This window comes from Durotheca rogersii (assembly GCF_024521655.1).
Source record: "Durotheca rogersii strain YMJ 92031201 chromosome Unknown GGS23scaffold_11, whole genome shotgun sequence".
NCBI classification, from domain to species: Eukaryota; Fungi; Ascomycota; class Sordariomycetes; order Xylariales; family Xylariaceae; genus Durotheca; species Durotheca rogersii.
Genome location: NW_026251242.1, coordinates 399,896 through 417,368, shown reverse-complemented (window position 1 = coordinate 417,368; position 17,473 = coordinate 399,896). Strand labels below are relative to the sequence as shown.

General features: G+C 55.2%; 7 protein-coding genes and 1 non-coding gene across 8 annotated transcripts; 4 read left to right on the top strand and 4 right to left on the bottom strand.

The window, feature by feature from the left end:
• Nucleotides 1–463: 463 nt before the first annotated feature.
• On the bottom strand, nucleotides 464–2,877 carry GGS23DRAFT_66607 (alpha/beta-hydrolase). The gene is made up of 3 exons (XM_051521183.1): nucleotides 2,691–2,877; nucleotides 2,477–2,607; nucleotides 464–2,358 (listed from the first exon to the last, which is right to left on the bottom strand). The coding sequence occupies exons 1-3, from the start codon at nucleotides 2,757–2,759 to the stop codon at nucleotides 957–959; spliced, it is 1,602 nt and encodes a 533-aa protein (XP_051371497.1). The 5' UTR covers nucleotides 2,760–2,877; the 3' UTR covers nucleotides 464–956.
• Nucleotides 2,878–3,887: 1,010 nt separating this feature from the next.
• Nucleotides 3,888–5,221, bottom strand: GGS23DRAFT_569422 (uncharacterized protein). Its single transcript, XM_051516455.1, has 3 exons — nucleotides 5,080–5,221; nucleotides 4,857–5,013; nucleotides 3,888–4,707 (listed from the first exon to the last, which is right to left on the bottom strand). Exon 3 carries the CDS (start codon nucleotides 4,668–4,670, stop codon nucleotides 4,296–4,298), a length of 375 nt encoding a protein of 124 aa, XP_051371496.1. The 5' UTR covers nucleotides 4,671–4,707; nucleotides 4,857–5,013; nucleotides 5,080–5,221; the 3' UTR covers nucleotides 3,888–4,295.
• Nucleotides 5,220–5,302, top strand: GGS23DRAFT_t54. Its single transcript has one exon. It is a non-coding gene; the product is annotated as a tRNA-Gly (tRNA).
• Nucleotides 5,303–5,812: 510 nt separating this feature from the next.
• Nucleotides 5,813–7,256, top strand: GGS23DRAFT_609836 (DUF410-domain-containing protein; the record flags this gene model as incomplete). The annotated part of the gene is made up of 2 exons (XM_051520297.1): nucleotides 5,813–6,159; nucleotides 6,244–7,256. The coding sequence occupies 2 exons, from the start codon at nucleotides 5,813–5,815 to the stop codon at nucleotides 6,896–6,898; spliced, it is 1,002 nt and encodes a 333-aa protein (XP_051371495.1). The 3' UTR covers nucleotides 6,899–7,256.
• Nucleotides 6,813–7,990, bottom strand: GGS23DRAFT_66631 (uncharacterized protein). Its single transcript, XM_051521184.1, has 3 exons — nucleotides 7,359–7,990; nucleotides 7,165–7,239; nucleotides 6,813–7,115 (listed from the first exon to the last, which is right to left on the bottom strand). Exons 1-3 carry the CDS (start codon nucleotides 7,768–7,770, stop codon nucleotides 7,012–7,014), a joined length of 591 nt encoding a protein of 196 aa, XP_051371494.1. The 5' UTR covers nucleotides 7,771–7,990; the 3' UTR covers nucleotides 6,813–7,011.
• A 255-nt stretch (nucleotides 7,991–8,245) lies between these two features.
• Nucleotides 8,246–10,820, top strand: GGS23DRAFT_66452 (RAI1-domain-containing protein). Its single transcript, XM_051521182.1, has 9 exons — nucleotides 8,246–8,732; nucleotides 8,898–9,140; nucleotides 9,204–9,235; nucleotides 9,294–9,321; nucleotides 9,378–9,385; nucleotides 9,448–9,554; nucleotides 9,610–9,780; nucleotides 9,852–10,151; nucleotides 10,222–10,820. Exons 1-9 carry the CDS (start codon nucleotides 8,661–8,663, stop codon nucleotides 10,392–10,394), a joined length of 1,134 nt encoding a protein of 377 aa, XP_051371493.1. The 5' UTR covers nucleotides 8,246–8,660; the 3' UTR covers nucleotides 10,395–10,820.
• GGS23DRAFT_605340 (AB-hydrolase YheT) lies at nucleotides 10,596–12,221 on the bottom strand (the record flags this gene model as incomplete). Its single annotated transcript, XM_051519745.1, has 4 exons — nucleotides 10,596–10,745; nucleotides 10,855–11,213; nucleotides 11,327–11,462; nucleotides 11,556–12,221. 4 exons carry the CDS (start codon nucleotides 12,219–12,221, stop codon nucleotides 10,596–10,598), a joined length of 1,311 nt encoding a protein of 436 aa, XP_051371492.1.
• Nucleotides 12,222–13,777: 1,556 nt separating this feature from the next.
• On the top strand, nucleotides 13,778–16,979 carry GGS23DRAFT_66409 (cohesin loading factor-domain-containing protein). Its single transcript, XM_051521181.1, has 5 exons — nucleotides 13,778–15,005; nucleotides 15,073–15,191; nucleotides 15,248–15,808; nucleotides 15,860–15,957; nucleotides 16,014–16,979. Exons 1-5 carry the CDS (start codon nucleotides 13,869–13,871, stop codon nucleotides 16,850–16,852), a joined length of 2,754 nt encoding a protein of 917 aa, XP_051371491.1. The 5' UTR covers nucleotides 13,778–13,868; the 3' UTR covers nucleotides 16,853–16,979.
• The last annotated feature ends 494 nt before the right edge of the window (nucleotides 16,980–17,473 follow it).

Sequence of the window (17,473 nt, the reverse complement as noted above, 5' to 3'; positions counted from 1 at the left end):
AGAATTGGTTGCTACTTGTCACCTTGGCCTCCTCCCTTCTAGGCTAACTCAGGTTCTTATCGATAGGTAGATATACCATCTCACAGGTACCAGTGACGCTAAGTACCGAGGTAGGTACTAATACCTGCCGCAGACATGTACCTACCTGTATGCCAGTAGGCACCTTAAATTGACAGGTACCCAGGTACTTCGCCATGCACATGATGCATGTACCAAGGTACTGTGCATTGTGCATTGTGCATTGTGCATTGTGCATTAGGAACCTTCTCCTTCATACCTACGGTACCTAAGGTTAAGTACCTTAGGTAATTGTAAACCAGCCAGGGTTTGCTCCACGTACCTGTACAGCATCAAACGCAGCCAATAGCCTATCAGCCGTGACAGCTGCCAGCTGCTGCCTGAACTGGTAGGCAACGGAATTCTTCCCGAACTCCGTCTTCCTGCATTCTCCATAGGAGGTACGCAGGCAGGTATGTACGCCATTTCCCGGTCACCCTCTCTTCTCGTCCTCTCCAGCTACCGACCTACGACGATATGAGGTAGCGGATGTAGGCGGCAGTATAATATGTAGGTATGTATGTACGTGTGTATGCAGCCCTGCGCAGAAATAACGCCTTCGAGATTTGCGACAGGAAGGGAATTTGGATCGACGTATTAGGAACAAGGTAGGTATTCGCAGTTCTAGAGCTAAATTCCTCTAGCTACCTACGTCCGCCATATCAGCGCCATGCCATGCTTCTTTCGAGATACCCGCCAGCTGTCGTTGTCGAGGTGTCATCAATATAACGCAGTCGCAGCAAACGGGTATATGTTTCCAGCTACCTCCCTTCTCCCTCATGCGTCCGATAGACGCCGAAACTCCAGACGCGCCCAATTCTATCGTAACCCGGATCGGCTATGCTTCTCGCCATCCGGTCGCACTACCGTCACTCGTTTACCCACGCGGTTGCACCTGTTCATCCGTGTGCGGGACTGGGTGTCGCAGATGTCGATAGTTCCTTGTCGGTGGCTTTCTCACTGCTCCCCACGGCCGCCTCGTCGTTGATCTTTCGGTGCGGTTGATTATGTTCTTCCGGACGCTCAGGTGCTGGACGACTCGAAGCGGGGCTTGTCCTTGGGACAGACGGTGCCTGACCCCCGGCCACGCCGGTGTGCGCTGGTACTTGTTCGAGAAGCGCCACGGCCGGGGTTCTCGCGGGCCGGAGTCGGGTGTCCGATTTTAAAACCGCTGCAGCGACACCACGGATACCCGCAACGATAGTTTCGGGTTGTTCCCAGGCCAAGAGCCCGGATCGGCCGGTAGCTCGGCGAGTGTAGACCACATTATAACCTACGTTGGCCCAGCTAGGACAGGTATAGCAATCCTCTGCCCCCTCCTGTTCTGGCCCGCCTCCCTTCGCTTCCGTGTTCGGCTTCTCTCCGAGGAATACTGTGACCCCGATTTTTGGTTTCCTAGCAGCCTTCCTCTCCACCTTCTCCGGATGGGATATGCAGTGTGCCCAGAATCTCATAGCTGCTTCCGGGCCGGGCAGCCAAGCTAGTTGGGCGAAGTTGATAATCTCAGTTGGCGTGAAATCCTTTTGGGGACTGAGCAGACGGAGGCCCTTCAAAACAAACACTAACAAGCCAGTCGGGGAGTCGCACAAGGCATAAGCCAGAGTATTGGGCTCCCACACGCTCAGGTTATTCAGTCCAAATTGGGCAGGTGTTGGCGACTTCTTCGCCTTTGGCCGACGGACGTACCCGGTCCGCCTGAGAGCCAAAAAGTCCTCCTCGTGGTAACCCAGCATGGGGCTGCGAAATAATTTCGCGACGCGCCACCTGGCCCACTCTATAGGTGCTTCTTGCATGCGAGGTCGTGTCAGCGGGGGGGAGAGGAAGTGAGCACCTAAGCAGGAGTCCGGATAGCAAGTAACGAGATAATCAGCAAGCTTGAAGTCGATTTCTGCAGGGGAGGCCGTGCCCGCGCCCGTGTTCGTCGCCAGGTAATGCGGATACGAAAGCCGGCTCATCAATGCGTTTAGGAGCTCTGCCGTGGCCGAGATTACGGGAGTGTTGTTCGGCAAGGCGTCACTGAACCCCAGGCCCGGCAGAGAGGGTATGACCAGGTGGAAAGACTGATCATTCTTGTCGTCCTCGGGGGTTATGAAGAGCTTAATCAGGTGTGCGAGGGAAAGATTCGAGAAGGGGAAAGGGGGTATCAAGAGAAGGGGTATCGCGTTTGCATGTGAGGAATGAACGTGGATGAAGTGAATTCTCACCGCTGCCTTGGCAGAGGGTATTGAAAGCCCGGTGCGAAATTGAGGCAACTCCGTGTTTAGTAGCTCCTCCTGTGTCCGCCACGAATACTGCTCGAGCCTATGTAACCGTTAGCCTCCTACGATGCGCCGTAATAAATATATGAGACGAAGTCATCGAGAACAGATGGGAAATACAGAAGCCAATCTTGGCTGACCGTCAACGGGGATGGACTTACCAATAGTCGATGAGTGGCTCTATCTGAGACTTGGGCTCCCACCAATCCTTGGACTTGGGGTCGGCGAGCTCGTGAGGCAGTCTGGTAACCTCTAGCTTCTGTCTAGTGAGATCCAAATATTTTGACGAGACCTATTGTATTCGAGGTTGGGATCGCGCGCGTCAGCCACAAGTCCCGGTTGAGTGAAGATCATCGAGGTTGGCGCGTGGCTCACATGGATCTTGTATGGCTTGACCTCGTCAGCACCGCCAGCGGTAACAGCCTCCTCTACCACCGCAGCCATGGTGTGGTGCGGGTTACCGTCAGTTCGGCCGAGTCACACTGAGTGACGTAACGGAGACCCGAGGAGAGAAAGTGGCGAGAGTGTGAGACCCAAACTGCGGACGACTCCGAGAGAGAAGCAGAGAGCAGAGGAACCAGGAAAAGCACAGCTTCGTATCGTCTTCGCACAGCGCCAGCGCGGCGCTGGCGGACTTGGTTTAATTATACATAGTTTTGAGGGATCTGGGTGGCTTGACCTTACTCATATGTGGCTAAAAGATCTCGAAGCATGCTCGGAAAACAGGGCACGAGTACACGAACGGCAGGGTTCGACGCTGGTGTGGCATGCTGACCAATTGATGTCGAAGTCGGGCTCGCATCCGAACAGGCAAAGGGGACCGAGGGTCTCGACTCTCGAGAGACAGGTGGCGGTGCATACATACTCATACACAACGAGGAGCGGGTGGTCTCCCCCCCCATGCGACACCCATGCTGCCATGGCCACGGCCTGGGATAAGTCCCCTTCCTTCCGATGGCCGACCCTGTCTTGTCGGGTTGCAAGGCATGGATGGGGGTTTTATTCATACGTACGTTGGCATCGATGAGAGGCTGGCCTACCCGTGTCCCTGTGGTGGTGGCAAGCTAGACTTGTTCAGCTTCGCCGTAGCTAGCTCGGAAAAGAAGCCCACGCGCTCTCGGCGCGGTTCTATGTAGGTATGTAAGCACATAGGGAACGGCCGTGTGCGCGTGAATACATGGGAGGTGCACGATGCCAACTGGGCAGGCAGAACAGCAACCGCTGGCCCAGGCCTAAGCGAGCGCGAGGTGGTAGTTTCGAGGCATGGGCTATGGCTCCATTTTGGGAGGGCTTCTCCGGCCTCACTCTTGCACTCGAAAGCGGTGCCAACTTGGACAACCATCACGATGCAACGCAAAACCGGAAATATTGGCGGTCCCTCCCAGAGAGACGCACGTTATCGTCACCAGACAGGGACTCGCTACTCCAACAAAGAGGGTCAACTCTGGACATCGCTTCGGAGGGTATCGCCGCTTCCGAAGCGCGTAGTGAGCGTTCGTAGGTTTAACTTGCCCATGCCTGTGTGTGTGGGTGTGTGTGTGGACGTATAGTAGATGCGGACGTGGATGTGGACGTGGATGTGAGGTCTGTATATGAGTAGGCGTGTACATAGGTATGTAAGTATGTGTGCATACATGCATGTGCGCAAGGTATGAATATATGTACAAGGGGAGCTTCGCTCGCAATCTAGAAGCTCGCTACATTGAGGCGCGAGTTTTGGTCCCGGTCCTGGGACGTACACACAGACATATAGGTACCTAGGTATATGCATGTCGATAGATATAGAGTACACCGAAAACAGCAGAGTAGGATGCAACGATAATTCCTCAACCAGAACCCGGGCAATAAGAATACCAAAAATAGTACAAATGGTCGCAACGCCCGAGGCCGCCCTTGTTATGGTGGTTGCCAAATGTTAGTAGGCCGGTCGACATAACAAAGAATCGCGTCACAGAGGGCAAACCCGGGCCGGCCCCGGCTTCAAGCCTCGCTTTCTGGCTCATCGCCCTTGCCACCTGTCCACCATCGCCAAATCCATTGGACCCAGAAATAGGTCTCCATGCTGCCGAAGGCGATCAGTGCCACGATGATGAAGACTTTGACGTTTCGAGTCATGCCCAACCCCTCGAAGCTGAATTCGCCGACCGAGGGGTTCTCGGGCGGGTTTGAAGCGTTTTTATTGGATTGTTCTGTCGCGAGCCTCGGGCGAGCCGAGAAAGGCCTCGACGCCGCTACACATATCGATGGCTGCGTCGAAGGGGAGTTGGCCATCGATCCAGGTCGGAGTTTAAGTTGCCTGCTCCTAGCAACGCTAGTGCTGCTACGGACGGAGGTTGAGAGGCGTGAAGCCAGCATACCGAAAAGATATAGCTACATATGCAGGCACGGATAGCTGAGTTCTATTAATTAAATGAATAATAAAAACGTAGATATGACGAATAATCAAGAAAGGTAGAATGAGCGAAGAAATCGCGGACGGGGGGACGAAAGGGACGAAGGGGATCGTGAATTATTTAACCTGAGCCAGTTCAGGGAACCCACCTATCACCACTATTCTGCAGAGCGTATTCAATACGGGATCGGCATTGGAGGAATACACCGATGTACCAGGAAGCTGGTTTGCCTACTTCCACAGACTGAATTCACACTCTCATTCTCAGTCTCGTCAGCATGGGGGATATGCCTATACCGTGGAGGTGAGTCACAGTGACAGGGCAGCGTATCCTGCCAATTACACATCATGCCTTTAACTAATAGAATAGGTACCTTAGGAGAGTCGCTCTCGGTGAACTAGACAGGTACGGAGGAAGTGTAGGAGGCGCTCGCCAAAAAAAGGGAGTACCGGATTTAAGGAATGAACCTAACTACCTATATGAACGAGAAAAAGAGAATAATCATCACAACGCACTAATGGGGTAGTGGTAACCTCGGAGTTTCCCACCTTCTGGATACTACTCTGGCCCCGTGTTCGATTCACGGTTAGTGCAAACTAGCAACCCATTAGAGATCACTCTGGTTTTTTTTCGTCTTTTTTTCTACGAGCCCCTAGCAGTGTCTAACGCCCCCGAATTCTCAGTTTAAAATTTGAACACTTGTCGAGGGATATGTGTAGGCAGGTTACAGAAGGAAGTACCTATGTACAAACATATGTACATATACGTCCAGGTCTTTATGTGTGGCGTTTGTGGCGCGTGCGCCACAACGCGTTTACTGCATGTAATCAGGGTCTACGTAAATGACCACAGGGAACTTACTATTCTACCGTCAATGGGCTTCAACTTGGTTGAACGGCACTCTGTGGTACCTGACACTTGGCTCGCTCCATCCACACTTATTCCACTTACCTACTTCTCAAGATGAGCGCCGCTGGCATTCTCAATCCTTGACCCTGCCATTCTTTCTACACCTCTATCTCGGCCCGTTGAACCCTCGTGACCCATTCCCTGCGTTCCGGACACCCCTCCCCCGCACCCTTTCGACGCACACGAACAAACGTGATGAGCGGCAAGGGCGACAAGATCGAGAAGATCATATCCCGCCTACAGGCGCGGATTGGCGAGGGACAGTTCTACGAGGCTCAGCAGCAGACCCGCGTGGTGGCGGCGCGGTACACCAAGGCGTCCAACTGGGAGGCCGCCATCGATATCCTCTACAACGTCGCCCAGTCGCTACTGAAGGCAGGCCAGGGCGGCAGCGGCGGGGATCTATGCGTGCTACTAGTCGACACATACAAGCAGGCCGAGCTGAAGCCAGATCCCGCGTCGAAGAACAAGCTACTAACCTGTCTGCGCTTGTTCGACAGCGAAGAGCCCACGCGCAGGAAGTACATAGGGGAGATGATATCGTGCGGTGCCCTGTCCTCTTCGGGTTCTTGTGTTGTGCTGGACCCCCCTCCGAAACTAACATGGACTAACCCATGTCTACATAGGTGGTCCTCTAAGTATGGCGAATACCCCGCGGGCGACCCCGAACTCCATCATGTTGTAGGCTCTCTGTACGCAGAAGAGCACGAGCCGTACGACGCGGAAAAGCACCTCATATTGGGCACCAAGGACTCGGCCGAAGTGCTCGCTCGCTTGGAATACGAGTGGTTTAAGCAGGACGAAGCGCACACCGCCGCATTATACGCCGGTCGAGCGGTCCTACCGTACCTTCTCACTGGCAATGTCCGAGCAGCGAATACGTGTTACCGAACATTTACGAGCGCCCTGAACCAGGATAACCAAGGACAGCTCGGCATACAAGATGTCAGCAGCAGCACCGCCGACATCCGAGTCTACCCTAGCATACCTCTACTGAATTTCCTGGGCCTCCTCCTGCTCGCCGTCCAGAGGGGCGGTGGAGATGTGCACAAGCAGCTATTCACCAAGTACGGGACTCTTCTCGGGGAGGTGGAGGCGTGGCAAGAGCCTCTGGAGATGATCGCCGAGATGTACTTCGGGATCCAGAGACCTCGACAAAGCAATCCTTTAATGGACATGATGAGCGGCTTCTTTGGTGGGGGCGCATCATCGGGTGGTGGTGCCAAAAGACCGGCCGTCAAGGCTCCCACGTCGATGCCGGCAGCAGAGGGATTAGATTAGGACCGGCCTCGGACGCGGCATAGCAATGAAGGGCCAAACCTCTCGGGTGATTAAAATGTCCAACATCACAGCCATTCATGGCCATCTTTTTTCACCCGTGCCTCTGTTTTTCTTCATTGTGCTCGTAATTGCTCCTCTTCGGGCTCGTACATCCAGTTATCTTCGGCTAGCGCGGCTACTTTTGCTCTCATGCTGGCTCGGAGGGCCTCGAGAACCTCTTCTTCTCGAGTTAGCAAGAATTCATATCTTTACGCGTGCGATCCTACCTTCGGGTTGGGCCGGTGCACGGTTGTGGTTGATCTGGTGGTGCTTGACGGCCTCGGCCAGCTTCTGCCTCTCGCCTATAAGATGAATGGGCCAGTCCGTTAGTAGCTCCTTTAGCATGCATCGTAGGACTCGAACTAAAGAAAGAAAAATAAAAGCTATAGCCGAGGACCGAGCGGGGGATGGTTTTGCATACGTGCGTTCTCCTGGGCGTCGTCTAGCGCGGCGGCCTCATCCGGGTCGTCGAGGGGGGGGGTTGGGGGGTCGCCGACCTGGAAGTCGCCGTTGCGGTCGCGGATGACGATGTCGTCTGAGTCGGAGAGGACATCAACGTCGCCGAGGCGTAGGGTATCGGCGGCAGAGTGGTTGCTGTTGGTGCCGCTGTTATGGCGGCGGTGGTGGTTGTGGTGATGGGAGGAGGAGGCAGAGGAGGCGGAGGAGGACGGGTGGGCGTGGCTGCCGGAGACGGGCGCGCCAGTGGGCGTCGGGGTCGGGCGGCGCGTCAGCTGGCTCTGGAAAAGGTTGCGCCGCACACCGGCCGTGTTGGCGCGCGTGGCCCTGCTGCTGTTGCTGCTAGGTCGGAGGTGCGGAGGCGGGCGGTCGGCCATCGATGGGTACGCAGGTTCGGCGGGTGTTGCAGTAGGTGTTTTTGTGTGGCCTAGCGATATATCCTCTACATTCGGAGAACTGTCGAGGCTGGCAGGTTTCCAAAGAGGAGGTTCGTATGACTATATATGACTATAAGGATATTGGTGATACCATCGCTATGGTGTTGAGTTGAGAGGGAGAAATGGGGGCGACTGGGTTGTCCATAAAAGTACCTAGAGGTGTAATGGAATGTGGAAATTGAACTACACATTCAACCCTTATGTGCATACATTCAGCAGCCATGTAGGTACCCGATGTACACTTTAGGGATATTATTAGACCAAAGTGCGGCTGCAACCCTCTCGGCTCACCCCACCTCAATGGATAGGGCAACTATGGGGGCATTCAAAGTGGGAGGTGGACAGGTACCTATTTGAGGCTAATGAAGGTTGCCCATATGCTATTAGGAGATGTAGGTAGTTATATCCTAAGCATGTACTTATTCTGCTGTGGCTCATACTCGACATACAATAGGGCCGGCAGATACCTATGTAGGTACTTAGATACCTACATAACTTAGGGACATTGCATGGTAGGTAGAGGTAGGTACCTAAGGTACCTCTGGTACCTCTTCGTGGACGCGGTGCGTGATGTTCTCCCACCCGCCTTTGATACGTTTGTCCACCTCCCTGCTAACCTGCCTCTACCGGTGTCACCCTTAGGTGCCTTGCTTCTGTTATTAAATACCCCTCTCCCTCTCAAATATGATTAAGGCCTCATTCCCCCAACTCTCCGTGGCAGAAACACTTTCATATCTTGTACCTACATCATCGTCTAGGCCTAGACATCCCTCCCTACACACACGGCTTCTAACTTGCAACAGCGCCGCCTATCTCGCTATCGTTCGCTGATGGCGAGCACCTTCGACATCCAGCCCATCGACCGCTTTGGAGGCGAAAGCCAGCCTGTAAAACGACCGAAGGTAGGTATAGTATACGGTAGACCTCTAGCTAGCTAGCATGTTACCTAGAGTCCGTGCCAATTCCGACGTCTCTTTGTCAATATAAATAGATACATAGGCTACTATCACCGTCTACTATACCTAAAATATAGGCATGCTCCTGGCAGCTGACCCGCTTGCTCATAGGAAATAGCTTATTTCTCGTACGACAGCAAGCGCCAATTCCACCTAGATGACTCTTCGTTGCAGTGGTATCATCCCGCGGAGCTCGGGGCCGATTTGTCCAAGGGCTTCGAGCAGTTCGACAAGCATGACAACTCGGTAGACGAGCATATCGACAGCCTCCTCAAGACTATCATGGCCCACGAGGAGGAAGAGGGGAAGAAGATCGATGCGCACATTGTCACCTGGCGCGGCATGATGACCAAGGTGAGGGTCTGCACTAGTAGGGTGGGCGCCAGTGCTAGGAACTCGTCTTGCTAACGCTCACAGATAATGTCGGCCCCGTTCGAAGACAGAGATGGGTGTGCATACATCACTGATATGTATGGCATGTACAGATCTAACCTAGCGTTTGCCTAGCTTCGAGATGGATGCTACTCTTTATCAAGTACGCAATGCAAATACTGTCCTCGTGAACTGGTCTTGACTGATGGTGGATCCAAGGATTGCATGTATGCTTCTAGAGAATCTCGGACCATCGTCATCATATTACACTAATCTCATACCAGCCTAGATTCATCGAGGAGAATTTCGCATACGGACAGGTCATGCAACAAGAGCAGCGTCGTCAGCAGCAGAAGCGACGCGGACAGATCTCTCCTGACATTATGACCTATTGGGGTAAAGTCGAGGGTCTCGGTGTATGGAAGGGGGATGCTTACTCACATCACTATAGGGTACAAGTTCGAGACGCTGTCTTGCTTGCCCCGTCCTTGGGGAGAAGTTTCTAGGGACCTCATAGAAAACAGGGACAACGAAATCGTCAACAACAAAGCCCAGTACTGCTCCGTAGTTCGCACGGGAATAGGCAGCTCGCTCCTATGTCTAGGGGGTGAAGTCGATGCTAGTAAGCCTACCACCCCCAGTACTTACCACAGTCGGCAACGCCGTGAACTCGCCACGTTGACCGGAAATTAGTCTGGGACTCCAAACCTAAGCAGAAAGGGGCGCCAATCAACTGGGTCGAGCTCAAGACGAGCGCCGAGATCCGCGACGACCGCGGCATGCAGAACTTTGAGCGCAAGCTTATGAAGTTCTGGATCCAGTCCTTCCTCCTCGGCGTGCCAAAGATCATTGTTGGCTTCCGGTCACAGCAGGGCATCCTTACCAAACTTGAAGAGATTCAGACGGCCAAGATTCCCGACACGGCTGCCAAGCGGGGCGTCAGGAGCTGGAACGCAGACACGTGCATCAACTTCGCGAGTAGCTTCCTAGAATGTAAGAGAAGATGACGTTTTTAGACCATGTTTGTTACTGTTCCCTGCCCCTTTGCTAACTCGATTGTTAGGGCTGAGAACCGCCATCAACGACGAAGGTGTCTGGAGGATCAAGAGACGGCCACACTCGGGGCAGATAGAACTATTCAAGGTCGAGGAGGTCGGGCACGGAAGAATCCTGACGGACGAGTTCATCAACTGGCGCATCAAGCTTAGCTTGAACAGCGCAGCTGGCGGCGCCTAAGGCGGGTCATCCCCGCGCTCACTACTACGCTCTGTCGAAGTTGAGACGTCTATGTTATCTGTCTGGCTGGCTGCCTGCCTATCTATGGCTTATATGAAGAAACGCCGGTCGCTTTTTGCATCTAAATATCCAATCCGCGAAGTTCTATGCCATCTCTAAGCACGCCACGGGTCCCAATGTTTATATGCCTGAAAGACTCAGCTACTGGTTCAGTTTCACCTGCATCTTGCGTCGCACCGGGTCGAAGTGGGTTCCGACTTTGGGGTTCCCTGAGTTCGGCTTCCCGTCGGCGTCGTGATTTATGCTGTCGAGGTCCACCTCGAACGCCATGTGATTGAGGAAATTGCAAACCTGCCAGGACGTTAGCAGATGATCGCACTCTTGCCCCTCTTTCCGTTCCCTCCGCCGCTTTTTTCTTAAGTGGCTGCAGTATGATGTAAGGATTGGGATCCTAACTTACGGGCTTCGTGTGCCAGCGGCCACCGCCGACCTCGAACCAACCGAGGTGGCCGCCGAGAGAGGTGGTACAGAGGACGGCGTAAGGGGTCGTCGCGGCCTCGGCGTAGGGCAGGGCAGCGTTGCAGGCGATGGGGTCATCGGTGGCGTTGAGGGCGAGCAGAGGCACCCGCACAGCCAGCAGCGAGTCGGAGCTTGAGGCGTCACGATAATAGGCTTCTTCGGTTGGGTAACCCCACGTCGGACACTGGTAGGCCCGGTCGAACTCCCATAGGAACCGCAGCCCGTTCAGGTGCTCCGTGTCGATGTTCGTGTACTTGTCAAGCTCCTGCTTGTGTCGCATCGCGAGGGACCTCATGGCATCTGGAGGTTGAGGTTCCGAAGTTTAGCCCGGGCAACGTTGAGAAACGACGACAATTTTTAATGAAGGAGAGAGGGGAAGAAAAAGAGAGAGAGAGAGAGAGAGAGAGACTTACTGCCGAGCACTCTCTGGTACACGTGGTGCCCAATAAACGTGCTCTGGAGCATCTTCGACGAGATGTGGAGTGCCCAGGGGTTCGCAACTACAACCGCAGCCTTGAGAGGAGTAGCAGCACCCTCCTCGCCGAGATACTACGGGGACAATTAGCATGGCTATTGCTGAACTCCCCCGCCTTTTTCTATATGCATGCGTATACATAAGAGAGGCCTATCTAGATCGCTTACGTTCGTAAGTATGCAGGCGCCTAGCGAAAACCCCAAGCCAAACAGGGGCCGATTGGGATACGTCTTTCTGAGCCAGTTAACTACCTGCCTGACGTCCCAGGTGGCTCTCGCGTTGTAGAGCAGGCCCGTGGTGATCTTGCTCTTGGCACAACCCCTCGAGTTCACCACGCAGGCTTCCCACTTGCCGCTGTCGATGAGGGGCGCGATCGCATAGCGCAGGTAGATCTCGTGCGAGCCGCCCGACAGGCCGTGCAGGACGACAAGCATGGGCCGGCCGTCGGCGGAGCCCATGGCTGCGAGCTCTGGCTCGGCGAGGTAGGTCGTCCTTGGCGGCAGGGAGGGGTCGGAAGCCGGGGCCGGCTGGCCGCCGGAGCGGTCGGAGTCGGGGGAAGGGGGCACGGCAAAGTCGACGGCGAAGCTGCCGTTGAACTCGGCGTGGTCGGCCTCGAAGATGCGTCGCCTGTAGTGCAGCGGGGGCGCGTGCGACGCGGTCGCCGTCCACATCGTCTGGGCGTGCCCGTTGAAGAGCAGGGGGTTCAGCTGGCACGGCGGCACGGCGGCCTCGCATATCCGGAGCAGGTCGGTCAGCTTGCCATCCTTCTCCCTCAAGCCGAGCGGGTTCGGCGAGGCCGTGAAGCTGATCTTGGCTCGGCCAAGCCACTCCATCTCGGCTGCGGCTGCGGCTGGCACTAACGGGAGGTAGGTATAACCCACCCACCCCTATCCGGCGACGAACGAGGAAGCGGTAACTCGGGAAACACCCGGCTTGACCAAGCCCAGCTACGGGAATGGGAATGCTTTGAAGCAGGTACGTTAGCAGTTGGGGGCTAGGAAGGACAGGCAGATTAGGTAGGTAGGTATACAATTTTGAGAATTTGGTTTGATGTAGATAGGGAGTTCCGAGGAGACTTGGGGGTCAGAATTCGTGTCGAGATGTTACCCACTATGTTCGACAGGTTATGGGTGCAGGTTATGGGAATGGGACATGCGATATGTACGGGTGCTGCAACGCCCTAAAATCGGAATAGCTTCGCCCGATCGTGTAGCACCGAGAACCCGTAACGGCATCGATCCCCACTTGCCTCGGTCGGTCGGGTTGTGCCGAGCACTACGTACCTACCTGGAGGACGTGCGCCGTAGCTGATACCGTCCAATCCGACCTACGGATAGGCTATCGATCAATGCCGGCAGGAGGTGTACCTTTCAGGTATCCAGGGCTCCCCGGGTAAGGTGGCTCGGTTCAAGCTTCGTCCCGTACGGTAGTACCTAAGGATTTTACTGGGAGAGACATGCACACGTTGGGAGAGACATGCACACGTTAAGCTGAACGTAGGTACCCTTCCAGAGCCGCAATGCCACGAGTGGTCCTGCTTCTCTAGTCCACGGCGATGTCCAAATATCAACCGGGACTGTCATGATCTGCGTACGGTCTTATCGTAGGTAGGTACTTGAGCGATAGACGGGAAGTTACCTATGATATACCTGTTGGGGGGCGAGCATAAGACGCACTTACTCATACATGTGGCACATGTAACACATGTAACCGCCACCTATTGTTACCGTAGCACAACAATCTGATAGTAACCCGACCGCATGGGGAAAAAACATCCACAACCAAGATATAGGTGGCCGTGGGAGTGAAATGTGCTCGTTCCGTCGGGTTGGGTTCCGTACGGATCGCTTTCCACCAAGAAGAGGCACCTACCTGGGTATCTAATGCCTAGCTAGGGTCAGAGGTACGCTATACACACCGGCATCTGACTAGAGGTACATGGTACCTACCCTACCTACCTACCTTAGGAGGTGGTATCTGTGCCTTAGGTTAGGTAGGTACCTACCTGTAGGCCATCCGTGTTCGGCACCTGTTCCTTACCTAATGATGACGAGGGTGAGGGCGATGACGAGGACGACGAAAGACAGCGCCGATTAGAGGTACCTGATGTACCTGCACGATGTCTTCATAACTTTCGAGCTGAGGTGGCCCAAGCGGATTTGGCGACCCGAGCGGCGCGCTTTCCGCAGCCGGCATAGCACGTGACATGCTAAAAAAAGAAGGGTTGGACGGAACCAACGACATCGCGGCGCGCGCTGCGAGTCGTCCATCCATCCTCTCTACAACATACCTCGACATCTACTCCAACCAACTCCAGCCATCTAATCTGGATCGGAATAGCAAACGAGTCGTCGTTCCTGGGTAGATGCCCGCCTCGCGAATCAGCGACCGCCGCTCTTAAGTCGAGAATAGATACTCCCGCCCGCCCGCTGCTACGACCACGTCCGTCGATCGATAGGAATGCTCAGTGCGATGAAATTATGACATATCGCGGCTCGATGCCACATGGCCACGGCTCCGGTTTCAATGGCCAGCAGCAGCCTCAGTATCCCCAGGCCGTCCACAACGGCTACGACGCCTGGGGAAACCCCCAGTTCCAGCAGCCGTACCCGAATACCGCCTTCGCTCCCGTCCCGTATCCTCACCAACCGCACGCCCACACCCACGCCCACGCCCACGATGCGCATCGACAACTGCCGCCGCAGAATGTAAATTATCAATTCCAATCCTACGACCCCTCCTTCGATCAGCGACCTCGCGCTCCTCACCCTCCGCACCCTCCACCTCCGCACTCCCACCCTCCGCCTCTCCAGCCGTCGCCGCAGGCGCAGCATGGTTTGCACCAGCCTCTCCAGCAGACTCCGCAGCGGCACCAGTATGCCCAACCGATGGACTGGCAGTATATGCCTCCGCCTATGCCGTCCCCTTCTTACCAGGCTCATCCACCCTCGGTCGCGCCGCAGCCGCAGCCGCAACCGCAACCGCAGCCGCAACTCCAACCCCAACCCCAACCCCAACTTCCGCCGCAGCCGCAGCCGCAGCCTCAGCCGCAGCCCCAACCGCAACACCAGTACAAGAATCAACATCCACTGCCTCCTCCGCCGCCGCAGCACACGGGTTCTCCCGTCATAGCCCACTCTCCCCAGATGGCCGGGCAACTCGCGCCTCACCCCGCGGGTAGAAATGCTGGTATAGGTGCGGGTATGCGAATGGAACATGGCAATCGCGTTTCCGCGAGCCCTCGCTTGGCTGCTCAAGGGATCACGAGAAGCCCGAGTGTTAGCTCGGCTAGGTCGCCTGCTCCGACGCCGGGCCTGCTCCCGCACCATGCCGATACCAGTTCCCTCCTGATTTGTCTGGCCGAGGAGTTCTTTGCTAAGGCGCGGAAAGAATCCCAGTCGCTAGCGGAAAATGCCGACCCGCAGAATCTGCAAGAATACCAAAAGCTTGTCGCGACGGGCTTAAGTTGTCTCGAGGTGGCCTTGGAGAATACAAAGTTGGCCCCGCGCCTAGAAGCCAAAGTACGGTTTCGATATGCCAGCATATTGTGCGAGGAGACAAACAATATGATGCAGGCCGAGACGGCTCTAACCAAGGGCATCACGCTTTGCGAAAGAGTATGATCACGATTCCCCCGCCAGTCCCATTCAAGTCCACTAGTTTGCCTGCTTACGATTGACGTAGAATCGGTTTACCGACCTCAAGTATGCCATGCATTTCCTTCAGATTAAGCTGCTCTTCTCGCAGCAGAAGGTAAAGGCAGCTATGATCGCCGTAGACGGCCGGATCCGGGATGCCGAAGTGTGCGTTTCCAGTTCCCCAGACTTGATGCCACCAACATCTGCTAATGCGAGCGCAGAGTGAAACATTACCACTGGGTTTACGCGTTTCGCTTTCTCAAAACCTCGATGTACTTGCAGTCGGCCAATCCGGCCGAGATGCACGCGCTCGAGAATCTCAGAGCCATCGCTAGCCTAGCGAGCCAAAGGGGCGACCGCGCCGTCTTTGTCGTAGCCTCTTTGCTAGAGGGCCTGAGCCTGCTCAAGACTATGAAGGACGACGCCATAGTTCGTATACAGGGCTGTCTCGCCCAGGCCATGAAGTATCAGCTCGAGGATTCTGTCCATATACCGCAGCTCGAGGTCTTCGCGCTCATGCTGGACTTTGCCTGCAGCCTACAACAGAAGTCGGCTCAGACGATCATGCAGAAATTGAAGGAGCTCCAAGACCGCATCGATGCTTCCATCGAAGACAAATCCTGGAGTTCTTCGGAGACCGAGCTTCTGCTTCCCATCCGGAAAAGCAACATACCCGTAATCAGTCACGATACGTCGGCTGTGCTGAGGCCTGGCTCGGACGACGACCCCTGCGACTATCTCGCCATGTCATTTTGGAGCAAGCTTGAGGCATTCACCGTAACGTAAGATGTCTGTGCCGGCAACCTTCGTCTCCTCGCTAACAGCATACCCAGATACACATATAGTGGCCTCGCACTGCTGTGCCAAACGCCCCGTAATGACAGCAGGATTTTCAAGCTCTGGGAGGAGGCTCTGCTCCAATTGCAAAGGGGTAAGGGGACCCGTCATAGCGCCACGTTACGGTCACATCACTAATTCTCTTCGTAGCTGGCATTAGACTACGAGGTCTGCCGACTTCACTCGAGGACGCCATTACGAAGGCAGACTGGCGGAGGGAGCTTGTCTGCTATCTTTACATCCTCCGAGGTCTTTACTTTGCAAGTCATACACGATGGGCCGACGTCAAGAATTGCGTGGCACAACTAGAGAGCATGGTGAAGCCTCCGCTGGAGGGCATCGTCGTACTGTATTCGACGTATCTCGCGGGAGTATACCACCAAGGGACTGGCGATTTGGAAACAGCCAACTCGATCTTCTACCACCAGATCTTTAGCCTCGAGGACCAAGATGGAAGACCTAGGAGCCGGAAAATGGCGGAGGTCGAGGTGTCGTTGCTGGCGACTTTCAACCGGCTCTGGATTATGCAACATCCCGATTATAGAGACGACCGACTGACATTAGACCTACTGGGACAGCTCCGTCCGCTCTGCGCCGACCATCCCAACCTGGAGATCCGCACGGCGTACAACCTAGTGCTCGCGGCAGTGCAGACCAACCCGCCCATCCCGATGACGGCGGTCAAGATGCATATCTCGACGGCCCTGAACAATGCGCAGTTCCTGGGCGACGTGCAGACGCTGTCTATCGCGCTCAACCTGATGCGGGCCAAGCTGTTCCAGAGCATCGTGGGCGACCAGGCGCTCAAGAGCGCGAAGGCGGCTTCGAATCAGGCTAAGAAGAGCGGCAACACGCTGTGGATGAGCGTGGCGGATGCAATGTTGGCACAGAGCTACGATGTTCAGGGTCAGGCTGTGAACGCGCAGAAGGCATGGGAAGATGCGACGCAGTATGCACGGCAGGCCTCGGACATGATGAAAAAGGAGTGATGTCGTAAGTCAAAGTGGCAAGGGGCGTAGTCTGGGTTCCGCCAGAGGCCAGGCGTTATGTATAATACCACGGCATTGCAGTGTTGGGGCCGTCGCAGCTTGGGGAAGAGCGGTATATAGGGTGGCGTTCTTTTGTTTGCCCGTTCGTCTGGTTGTTTGTTGAGGTCGCATCGTTGGCCGGCTCGGAAAGGTGATCAATATACCCTCTCGTCGGTGATAGGCCGACGAGGTTTTTTGACAAATTCCCCCAAGGCGACACGGCATCGCGAAGCCTGCAGCAGGCAGGCAGGCAGGCAGGCAGTTGGGGCAGAAGTAGGGTATGACCGAGCTAACATTACTCAACATAGAGGGAGCCGCCGTCGAGCCTGTTCCGGCGGATCGACGCGTCAAAGTCCTCGGCACATCTCTCTCCCTCTCTGTGTCCCTCTCTCGCGCGTCGAGCTGCAGTTCACCTTACTACGTGCTTAACTCACCGGAGCGATATGGCCTCGTATTGCACACACCATCGCACCGCATTCTGGGCTGGGTAAGCCGCCATTTCCGCACCTTGTGTTACGTGGGAAACGAGGCAGATGCCGTTTTCTTGTTGGAGCCGAAAACACGAGGACGAGGAAGAAAGCT